The 11,711-nt window shown below is 39.5% G+C and overlaps 1 protein-coding gene across 1 annotated transcript in view; it reads right to left on the bottom strand.

Annotated features, from left to right (window-relative positions):
- Window positions 1–257: 257 nt before the first annotated feature.
- LRPPRC (leucine rich pentatricopeptide repeat containing) overlaps window positions 258–11,711 on the bottom strand; it is a 102,603-nt gene continuing 91,149 nt past the window's right edge. Inside the window, exons 35-38 of the mRNA XM_055399100.2 lie at window positions 10,900–10,974; window positions 9,661–9,745; window positions 7,198–7,340; window positions 258–2,340 (exon numbers count right to left, since the gene is read on the bottom strand). Coding sequence (XP_055255075.2) covers window positions 2,284–2,340; window positions 7,198–7,340; window positions 9,661–9,745; window positions 10,900–10,974 — 360 coding nt within the window. The 3' untranslated portion in view covers window positions 258–2,283. The remainder of the gene's footprint in view (window positions 2,341–7,197; window positions 7,341–9,660; window positions 9,746–10,899; window positions 10,975–11,711) is intronic.

Raw genomic sequence — 11,711 nt, 5'->3', positions numbered from 1 at the left:
GTTTTGTCACTTACCACACATCCAACTCTAATTCTCACCAACCATGGACCTCAGAGATCTCAAATATCTGCTCATCCTTAAAACAGATAAGCAGTGACTTCATACACACAACCTGTGCACCATTTGACAAGGAATTTCTGGCCACAACAGAGGCCACTACACAATTTTTAATTAAAAATTTTAAGACTCAAGTCCTTGAAATGGCTTAAAGTGGTTATATAAAAATTTGATAAGATAAAAATAAACAAGCCCGCAGGTTGCTGGAATACAATTTATTCAAAGCAATTCACATTAAAATATTAGGTTTAAATACACATATAATTGTATTATAAAACACTACACTTTCCAAGATTTATGACATTTACTTTTTAGAATCACCTGTATGCTTCTAATTTGAGTCTAAAAGATACCACTGAGTGTTGCCGTAATTGTATTTATATTCCCATTTATTTAAACTTTGCTAATAGATATTTAGAAAGTATTCATAAGCTCATCTAGAATATACATGGTTATATGTTAAATGTTTACATTCAAAAGGGGAAGCCAATACAGTGCTACAGATACATGACTTGATAGTTCTTTAATATATGAAATATATTTAATGGTTCAGTTTGCTAGAAATATTATTAAGCAGGAAAAGCTCATCAAGGGGTTTGTATCTACCTCCTCTGCACTAGACCCACATTCTACCAGAGTCCATATACAAAGCTGGCTTGGAGTCACTTCATGTAAATGAGATTGTACTCTGAGTTTCTATAAAAATGACTGGGAAGTTCAGATTTTGCCCCAAGGTTGTTCCTCATCTTAGAGATCTATGTCGATGACTATTAATAAAATTTAGCTCAACTAACCTATGATTGGCATAACTATAAAATACAGAGCCTGTTTCAGTGGAATCCCAAATGGAGTGAGGCTCATGGCAAATCAGGTATCATCAAAACAACACGCATAGGTCCTGCACCTGAAAGGTGCACAAAGGGAAGCTCAGGACTAAGTTCTGGAGGCTGGGACTCAGGACTGACCGAGCCCCATTCCTTAGGTCTAATTCTACAGAACAGAGATGAAGAAAAGTATGGTCGGTGCCACCATAACATTATTCCTTGGCTTCCCTCCATCAACCCTCCCTTCTCATGACATCCGCAGGTCCCAGATGCAGGACGGTTGGTCCCAACAACATACAAGTTAGCAGCATAAACAGCATGAGGCTGGCTTATTCCCCACTTCTTGTACATGGCAGGAACCAAGCAACCTCATGGAAAACCAAAACAGTAGCTAATCACTGATTTCAAATGAACAAGGAATACACCAAATGGACACATGTCTCAATTAAAGCATTTTCAACTTTTAAATACCATAATCCCCAAGTAGGTCGACATCACATAGTAAGATGAGACTATCTTGACTACCCCGCCTTAAATGCTTTTCTAGTAATGACTTACAGTGTAGATATTAACAGGCATGAAGGCCTATTTGAGGACAACTTTGGTAAAACTGAACACAAGCCAAGATTTCACTCCTTCATATACTTATTTACATGTTCATTGGGTGTGCGTATGAAGTAACAAGTCCAGTGCAGGGTAGAGCTTATGCTGATGAGACCTGAAACCATGATGAATGGAATGTATTGCTCTACTTCATGATCAAACTCATGATTCAGATGCAGATCTGGAGACTTCCGTGAACAGAGGTAGGTGGGAGCCACTGTGGTAGAAGGGAAGGCTTGGAGGGAGCACCCTGAACCAGCAAGTCTCTTTGAGTCTTAGCATCTCCCTGGAAATGACAAGCGATGGATTTGATGACACATCAGATGCCGTCTGGCGCCAACATTTTACAAACTGGAAAGTATGCAGGGTGTGTAAGTAAAGAATTGTTATTTCATAGAATATTAAGCATCAGAAAGTCCACTGAGCATCATTTTGTCTGGCTCCAAAATTTTTCAGATAAACAATATTGACAAGCAAGTCAACTAAAGAAACAAAATAGCAGAGGATCTTAAAAGTCAATGGGGAAAAGAACCCTGAAAAACTATGGCCTCATACACCAGGAGCTTCAAAGAAAATGCCATAGATTTACAGTGTAGGCAAAACCCAAAAATGTCTAGTGACTTAATATACACAGTTATTGTCAATAAGATGGTGAACATTATCAACATTATGAATAAATAAAAGTACATAAACAAAGTCACTTTTTATTTGTTTATTTTGTCCTCTAAAACACATTTAAAAAATAATATTTAGACACAGAATCACAAATACACACAAAATAAAATAGTGCTGGCTTGCTTCACAAATGGGTTTCCTTTGACTCCTTTAGCTGCTTTGCATAAAATTCAAAGCTCTCCTGTAGACAAGAAAAAAGGGAGGGAAGTTACAGGTAAGAGTTACCAGCAAGAGATGATGGCACAAAACTTGGAAATCATAAAGTACTGCAAACTGGCAGGACAGACTGCTGGGCCTGTGATAGCTGCCGTCCCCTCAAGGCTTCAGCGCTCTGCTTTGTTTCATGATATCACCTACCCAATAGGCCCCAAGTCAGAGTCAAAGCACCAGAGTCCCTGCTCTGCGTGTGCAGGTGGTAACACTCGGGAGACTCTGCAGTCTCCCTTGGGAAGGTTAAGAGGTTTGAAATAAACATGTTTTAGCGACTTCCAATTCAGTGAAACAGTAAAAATTCTGCACATATGATTTATCTTATTAAACAAAGCCAAGTAAAACAAAATTTTCCAGGCAACCTACTGAAAGGGAGAAAATATTTGCAAAGGTATATATCTGATGGGTGTTAACTCTCATACAAAAAATTTATGTAACTCAATAGCAACAATGGAACTGAATAGACATGTTTCCAAAACTGAACTACAGATGGCCAAGAGGTACATGAAAAGCTGCTCAACATCACCAATCAGGGAAATGTAAACAAAAAACACCCTGAGAAGGGTCTCCCTTCATATCTGTTAGACTGGCTCCTGTAAAAATATGACTAGAAATAACAAGTGTTGGTGAAGATATGGAGAAAAAGGAGCCCGTGCGTTCTGTTGGTGGGAACATAAATGCTGTAGCCATTAAGTAAAACTGTATGGCGGTTCCTCAAGAAATTAGAAATAAAACTAACATCAGTTCAGTTCAGTCGCTCAGTCGTGTCCGACTCTCTGCGACCCCATGAATCACAGCACTCCAGGCCTCCCTGTCCATCACCAACTCCCGGAGTTCACTCAAACTCATGTCCACAGAGTCGGTGATGCCATCCAGCCATCTCATTCTCTGTCGTCCCCTTCTCCTCCCGCCCCCAACCTTTCCCAGCATCAGAGTCTTTTCCAGTGAGTCAACTCGTCGCATGAGGTGGCCAAAGTATTGCAGTTTCAGCTTTAGCATCAGTCCTTCCAATGAACACCCAGGATCGATCTCCTTTAGAATGGACTGGTTGGATCTCCTTGCGGTACAAGGGACTCTCAAAGAGTCTTCTCCAGCACCACAGTTCAAAAGCATCAATTCTTCGGCGATCGGTTTTCTTCACAGTCCAACTCTCACAACCATACATGACCACGGGAAAAACCATAGCCTTGACTAGACGGACCTTTGTTGACAAAGTAATGTCTCTGCTTTTTAATATACTATCAAGGTTGGTCATAACTTTACTTCCAAGGAGTAAGCGTCTTTTAATTTCATGGCTGCAATCAGCATCTGCAGTGATTTTGGAGCCCAAAAAAATAAAGTCTGACACTGTTTCCACTGTTTCCCCATCTATTTCCCAAGAAGTGATAGGACCAGATGCCATGATCTTTGTTTTCTGAATGTTGGGCTTCAAGCCAACCTTTTCATTCTCCTCTTTCACTTTCATCAAGAGGCTTTTGAGTTCCTCTTCACTTTCTACCATAAGGGTAGTGTCATCTGCATATCTGAGATTACTGATATTTCTCCCAGCAATCTTGATTCCAGCTTGTGCTTCTTCCATCTCAGCGTTCCTCATGATGTACTCTGCATATAAGTTAAATAAGCAAGGTGACGATATACAGCCTTGACGCACTCCTTTTCCTATTTGGAACCAGTCTGTTGTTCCATGTACAGTTCTGACTGTTGCTTCCTGACCTGCATACAGGTTTCTCAAGAGGCAGGTCAGGTGGTCTGGGATTCCCATCTCTTTCAGAATGTTCCAGTTTATTGTGATCCACACAATCAAAGGCTTTGGCATAGTCAATGAAGCAGAAATAGATGCTCTTCTGGAACTCTCTTGCTATCTCCATGATCCAGCGGATGTTGACAATTTGATCTCTGGTGCCTCTGCCTTTTCTAAAACCTGCTTGAACATCTGGGAGTTCACGGTTCACATATTGCTGAAGCCTGGCTTGGAGAATTTTGAGCATGACTTTACTAGTGTGTGAGATGAGTGCAATTGTGCGGTAGTTTGAGTATTCTTTGGCATTGCGTTTCTTTGGGACTGGAATGAAGACTGACCTTTTCCAGTCCTGTGGCCACTGCTGAGTTTTCCAAATTTGCTGGCATGTTGAGGGCAGCATTTTCACAGCATCATCTTTCAAGATTTGAAATAGCTCAACTGGAATTCCATCACCTCCACTACCTTTGTTCGTGGTGATGCTTTCTAAGACCCACTTGACTTCACATTCCAAGATGTCTGGCTCTAGGTCAGTGATCACGTTATCCTGACTATCTTGGTCGTGAAGATCTTTTTTGTACAGTTCTTCTGTGTATTCTTGCCACCTCTTCTTAATATCTTCTGCTTCTGTTACGTCCATACCATTTCTATCCTTTATCGAGCCCATCTTTGCATGAAATGTTCCCTTGGAATCTCTAATTTTCTTGAAGAGATCTCTTGTTTTTCCTATTCTGTTGTTTTCCTCTATTTCTTTGCACTGATCGCTGAGGAAGGCTTTCTTATCTCTCCTTGCTATTCTTTGGAACTCTGCATTCAGATGCTTGTATCTTTCCTTCTCTCCTTTGCTTTTTGCTTCTCTTCTTTTCACAGCTATTTGTAAGGCCTCCTCAGACAGCCATTTCACTTTTTTGCATTTCTTTTCCATGGGGATGGTCTTGGTCCCTGTCTCCTGTACAATGTCACGAACCTCCATCCAGAGTTCATCAGGCACTCTATCAGATCTAGTCCCTTAAATCTATTTCTCACTTCCACTGTGTAATCATAAGGGATTTGATTTAGGTCATATCTGAATGGTCTAGTGGTTTTCCCTACTTTCTTCAATTTAAGTCTGAATTTGGCAATAAGAAGTTCATGATCTGAGTCACATTCAGCTCCTGGTCTTGTTTTTGCTAACTGTATAGAGCTTCTCCATCTTTGGCTGCAAAGAAGATAATCAAACTGATTTCGGTGTTGACCATCTGATGATGTCCATGTGTAGAGTCTTCTCTTGTGTTGTTGGAAGAGGGTGTTTGCTATGACCAGTGCTTTCTCTTGACAAAACTCTATTAGCCTTTGCCCTGCTTCATTCTGTACTCCAGGTGTTTCTTGACTTCCTACTTTTGCATTCCAGTCCCCTATAATGAAAAGGACATCTTTTTTGGGTGTTAGTTCTAAAAGGTCTTGGAGGTCTTCATAGAACCGTTCAACTTCAGCTTCTTCAGCGTTACTGGTTGGGGCATAGGCCTGGATTACTGTAATATTGAATGGTTTGCCTTGGAAACGAACAGAAATCATTCTGTCGTTTTTAAGATTGCATCCAAGTACTGCATTTTGGACTCTTTTGTTGACCATGATGGCTACTCCATTTCTTCTAAGGGATTCCTGCCCACAGTAGTAGATATAATGGTCATCTGAGTTAAATTCACCCATTCCAGTCCATTTTAATTCACTGATTCCTCGAATGTCTATGTTCACTCTTGCCATCTCCTGTTTGACCACTTCCAATTTGCCTTGATTCATGGACCTAACATTCCAGGTTCCTATGCAATATTGCTCTTTACAGCACCGGACCTTGCTTCTATCATCGGTCACATCCACAACTGGGTATTGGTTTTGCTTTTGCTCCATCCCTTCATTCCTTCTAGAGTTACTTCTCCACTGATCTCCAGTAGCATACTGGGCACCTACCGACCTGGGGAATTCCTCATTCAGTATCCTATCATTTTGCCCTTTGATACTGTTCATGGGGTTTCAAGGCAAGTATACTGAAGTGGTTTGCCATTCTTATCTAGCAATTCCACTTCTGAGTATTTATCCCCCAAAAATGAAAACATTAATTAAAAAAGATATATGCTCCCCGCATATTCACTGTAGAGTTAACAGAAGCCAAGACAAGGAAACAACCTAAACACCCAACGATGGATCAATGAATAAAGAAAATGTCACACACACAGACACAGGAATATTATTCTGCCATAAAAAGAATGCAATCTCACCATGTGCAACAACAAGCAAGGATGGACCTTGAGAGTATTGTGCTAAGTGAAATAAGCCAGACAGAATAAACTGTGTGATCTCACTTATTTCTAGAATCTGAAAAACACAAAGCTCATGGATACAGAGACTAGATTAGTGGTTGCCTAAAGGTTGCCTGAGGCAGGCAGGGGTGGGGCTTGGGGAGGAGGAAGATAGGTAAGCCATGGGGAGATAATATACATATATATATATAGTTAATAATCCTGTACTGCACATTCGACAGCAGCTAAGAGAGCAGATTTTGAAAGTTTTCACATGAAAAAAAAATTTTTGACTATGTATGGTGGCCAATGTTAACTGCACTTACTGTGGTGATCATTCTGCAATATCTACAAATATCAAATTATTTTGTACACTTGAAATTAATATAATGCTACGTCAATTATACTTCAATTAAAAATCCTAGATAAAGAAATAAAAACCAACTTATTTAAAAATGGAAATGAACAAGTAATTAACAGTGACATAATATGCTTAGCTATTGAAATACAGGCCATTAAATCCTATTTCAAGTTGAAATGAAGAGAGAACTGCCCCAAGGACATTTGATAAATTCATACCTACAGCTGAAGGTCTGAGATTGACCTTGTATTTTAAACCTCGGTCTCGGAAGGCTATGTTCTGCGGCAGCCAGACTGTAGCATAACTTTAGTTCCTGAAGCCCTCCCTGGAGGGTCCTTCACAGAGATCTAATCCTCATGTAATTAAGTATTCACCTTATTTTCACACATTATTATGAAGCATACACAAATCTGTAGAGGTATTCCCCGCCCCCCTTAATTAAGAAATACTCACCGGAGGTTCAGTGAAAGGGACAGACTCTCCAGCATTCTTCAGCAAAACTGCGTAACGCTTTAGAAACAGATCATTCAATTTTACATTCTTTGCAGTCAAACTTTCATATAGTGCTTTAGCAGATGCAACATCATTGTCGAAGACTAGAAAAAAAAGGTATTAATCACAGATAAAGTCAGCCCATCTTCTTGTTTTTCCCAAACACTTAGCCATTCCTCGATACCTGGATCCCTTTATCCTAAACGAAACCAATACTCAACTACCTTCAACAAAAAAACCATATCCAGGATCTACAATCGTCTTCCTTCCCTACACCTCTCATTTAGCATTACCCACTATGAAAGAGAAGGAAAATGACAACACAGCTATTTTAAAAGACCCATGCTGGTTCAACTGACCACAAACAGAAGTCTTCAATCATAGAGTAAACACATACCATTCAATCTTCTTCTGTTTAAAACCACACTTTGAAATCAGGCTAATTCAGTGACTTTTGTGATGAGGGGCATGTAAAATAACTAATGTGGAAATCTGTATCTACATCAAGATCAGCTGCTAAACACCACCAGAAGACTTTCAATAATTAAATATCTTTAATTTATATACATTAATATACATTAAAAAACTACATACATCTGTGTAACAAGCTACATTAATATTTCATATAATTGGATGATGCAGCAGCCTAGGAGCTAAGTTTAGCTGGCTCTCTACTTGTGGCTGACATGTAAATATTTTTAAGTTCACTGTTGAAATTATACAGGCTCTGCTAAGAATTGTTGGTGATCTGACTCTTTGATCTTGCATTGTTAACACCTACCCTACACGGATGCTGAATAATTAACCCCAACTCTACCAGAACCAAGGTGAGCCTCCAGGATGATGTGGGATGTTCAGGGAACAATCAAGGATCTCCCTATGGACTGGGGATGACTCTACATCTCTCACTGAAGCTGAACAGATCTTTAGTTTGGGTGAAGTCAGTTTCCTCTGTGTAAAGCCTTTGCTCCCGTCCCTAAGAGACCAAAGCCTTCTCCTTCCACTGTCAAGGGCTCAACCCAAGCTCTACCATCTTCTAGGGGGCCGCTCCCAAAACTCTCCTATCTTCTCTTTCCTTACTTCCTAATCTCCCTGCTCTTCTCCCTCCCAATTGTCAGGCAATTTAGTAGTAACTTCATGCTGTTTTACACGACTTCATCTTACATATTACTAATACCTGACAATTCTGCAAATGCAACCTTAAGAAAGTTTATGATTATAGCACTATTTCAAAATATATCATGTTACGCTCATAAGGGTATAAAAATGGAGACTTCTGATTGCTAAGTCTGGTGTCTTGCCAACAATCAAATCCACAAAGCAACTCCTTATTCACCCTTTGGCTCAAGTGAACAAATCAGAGGGTGTCAGATGGACAGCTGATCATAACTTATAAATGCTGACATTCATCTTAATTACTGAGGAAACTTTAGACTGGTTCCCTTCCACATGCGGTCGCCTGGCAACCAAGGAAGAAAACTGCTTAAAAGGCTACAATTTCAAAGCTATGACTTCAGGTAAAACCTTGGGGCCCACTTTTTAATTAAGGTGTAGGCCACTAAAGGAGCAAACAGGCAAGTGAAGTCTTAAACATATAGCCATTTTACACTGTATTTCAGGTGGCAGGCCCTTGGAGGGGTAGGACTGGTTCCCAGAATGTACACCCAAGTGGACTTCTAAGTCTTTCCAGGAACCCAGATCGTAACTCAACAAAGCAGGGCCCCTCAGAAGATGCTCAGAGATGGTTTACATTAACCTCTAAGAATAATTTCAGATTTTTTTTTTTTAATACAGGGCTTCTTTTTTCTCTTTTTTGGCTGTGCTGGGTCTCTGTTGACGCACGGGCTCTTTTCTAGTTGTGGCGAGCAGAGGCTACTCTCCAGTGGTGGTGCACAAGCTTCTCATCGCCGTGGCTTCTCGTGCTGCAGAGCACAGGCTCTGGGGCACACGGGCTTCAGTAGTTGCGGCTCCTGGCTATAGAGTACAGGCTCAATAGTTGTGGCACATAGGCTTAATCCCCATGGCATGTGGGGATGTTCCCAGATCTGGGATCAAACCCATGTCTTCTGCATTGGCTGGCAAATCCTTTACCACTGACCCACCAGGGAACCCCCTTAAATATAGTTTTAAAACATATCCTAAGTGAGATGGCTGGATGGCATCACCGACTCGATGCACATGAGTTTGAGTGAACTCCAGAAGTTGCTGATGGACAGGGAGGCCTGGCGTGCTGTGATTCATGGGGTCGCAAAGAGTCGGACACGACTGAGCGACTGAACTGAACTGAACTGAAGGCTAAATAAGTTATTTATACTATAAGCAATTATCTGATATTTAGGATTACTGCTTTTGAGCTGAACACTTGTTGACTATACTACAAATATTTAAATCACTTAAATAATGCAGTTACATGAGACTCATTACCATAGCTTTTCATGAGGCAAGTGTACGCTTCTTCCTTGTCAATTAATTCAGGAATCAATTCTAACAAAGACTTCATAACTGGTGCCTAGGAAATTAAATATAGGTAATATTACCACAACTCAAAAGAACAGTGAAATACGACACCGATATATGGACATTATATTATAAAAACTTAACAATAATACAGTAGAACTGCCTACTCAATTTAATGGACTATTTCCCTTTTGTATCTCTTAGTATAGTCAGCCCCTCTGTAGCCTGTGGGTCCCAAGTCTGTGGATTTAACCAACCCTGGACCAAAAATATTCAGAAGAAAAAAAAAAATTCTATAAAGTCCAAAAATGCAAATTTTGAATTTGCTGGGTGCCAGCAAATATTTACATAGCATTTACATTGTATTAGGTATTGTAAGTAATCTAGGGATGATTTAACATTTACAAGTAATGAGTGGTAGGTTATATGTAAATATACATCATTTTATATAATCTCATAGAAAGGAAAAAAAGGGCAACTCAATACTTCTTAAATGATGCCTGCTCTAACTAAATAATTGAGTCAGAGAGAAAAGTGCAATTAGGTAAATATATATTTTTTAAAACCGTGTTTATGTGAAAATTTAGGAAAATTAATTTCCAGAGTTGGAAACAACCTAAATGTTTCACATAAAACAAACATTACAATTGGCGCTCAGTTTAAAACTTCATAATGTGCCCAAATAACCTAATAACAGGGTTTCTGGGGCCTACTCACAGGTAAAATTGAATCTAAAAGGACATTTTTGAAATACACTTTTATTCTTTTTCAAAAATAAGCATCAATAAGGCTTGGTTCTGTTTCATACACACACACACGCTTTCAGTACAAATAAGCTAGAGTTCCTCCACCTCGTGGTCTCTCCGAGTCGCCTGAAAGGAGGCGCTCTGGAGCAGGCATCTCCCTCAGGTTCTGCACTCTGAGACTCACCCAGTGACCCAAGCAGGGGATTTGTATCTTACATTCCGAAGGGTCCTTTCTTAGGGCTCAATGCACTACATGAACCTGTTTTGCATTTCCAATACAACCAAGGAGCCAGAATTGACTTTGCATCAATATCTAAGTAAGTTCAGGCCAGCAAGCGTTCAATCTCTATAGCATTTTTAGAAAAGGTCCTGAATCAAAAAGCTCTTCTATGATACTCAATACCTTTGAACAGGACGAGCTTATAGCATTATTGCCGTGGCAGCAAGTACAGCACCTTACCTTTCCTGATCTCTGAGAATTCCTAACACAGAACACCAAGAAAATCGGGATTTGTTCAGCAATTGCACCACACCTCTAAAAAGCGAAACATGATTCAGTAAGTGATGGTTTTGATAAACAAGGGGACCAAGGTGAGTATTTCCAATTAAGAAAGTTCACAATAATATAGTAATGTATCATTACTAACAGGAAGGCCTAATAGTCAACCAATTTTTTCAAAGCAAAAAAAAGAAAGCAAGTGCAATCTCTGCCAAGCTTTTGTAAACGTTGTCCTTGGCACTGCAAGTATAAAGTTTGTTTAAAAAGAAAAGGGAAAAATTAAACTAATGCTTCAACAACCACAGAATAAGGTTTAGGACTGCAAAGAAAGACAGAAAAAAGAAACACTATGCCTCTCCAATTATACTGCCAAGCATTCACAAGTGAGCTAGGGATCATAAGGTTAATTATACATTTAATAAGGTGTCAGGGAGATAACTGCTCGTTTCTTTATAAAAATTAAAATGTACAAAGCAAGTTCTCTTTAAAGTATAATTACCTACACTTATGCATACAAAAGGACTGATTTCAATCTCTCTATTTTATAAAAGGCTTTCATTGCAACAGACAGCCAGTGCTTGAGAAAGAGACAAAAGTTAAACTCAAAAAAAAGAAAAAAAGTTTATATGACAGACCAGATAAATCAAGTGTCTATCCCATCTTAGATGCTATAGTAAAATCAAATATGGCAAGACAATATTTTAGTTTACATTCATCGCAGATGTCATTCTCTTAAGTTTCTAAGAGCACATTGCTCTTTCAAAGCTTTAAAA

Source organism: Moschus berezovskii, chromosome 11, assembly GCF_049115385.1.
Source record: "Moschus berezovskii isolate FMDL1 chromosome 11, NW_MosBer_1.0, whole genome shotgun sequence".
In the NCBI taxonomy this organism is placed as follows: domain Eukaryota; kingdom Metazoa; phylum Chordata; class Mammalia; order Artiodactyla; family Moschidae; genus Moschus; species Moschus berezovskii.
The sequence above is the reverse complement of the archived record's forward strand: the minus strand, read 5'-3'. Positions and strand labels throughout refer to the sequence as shown.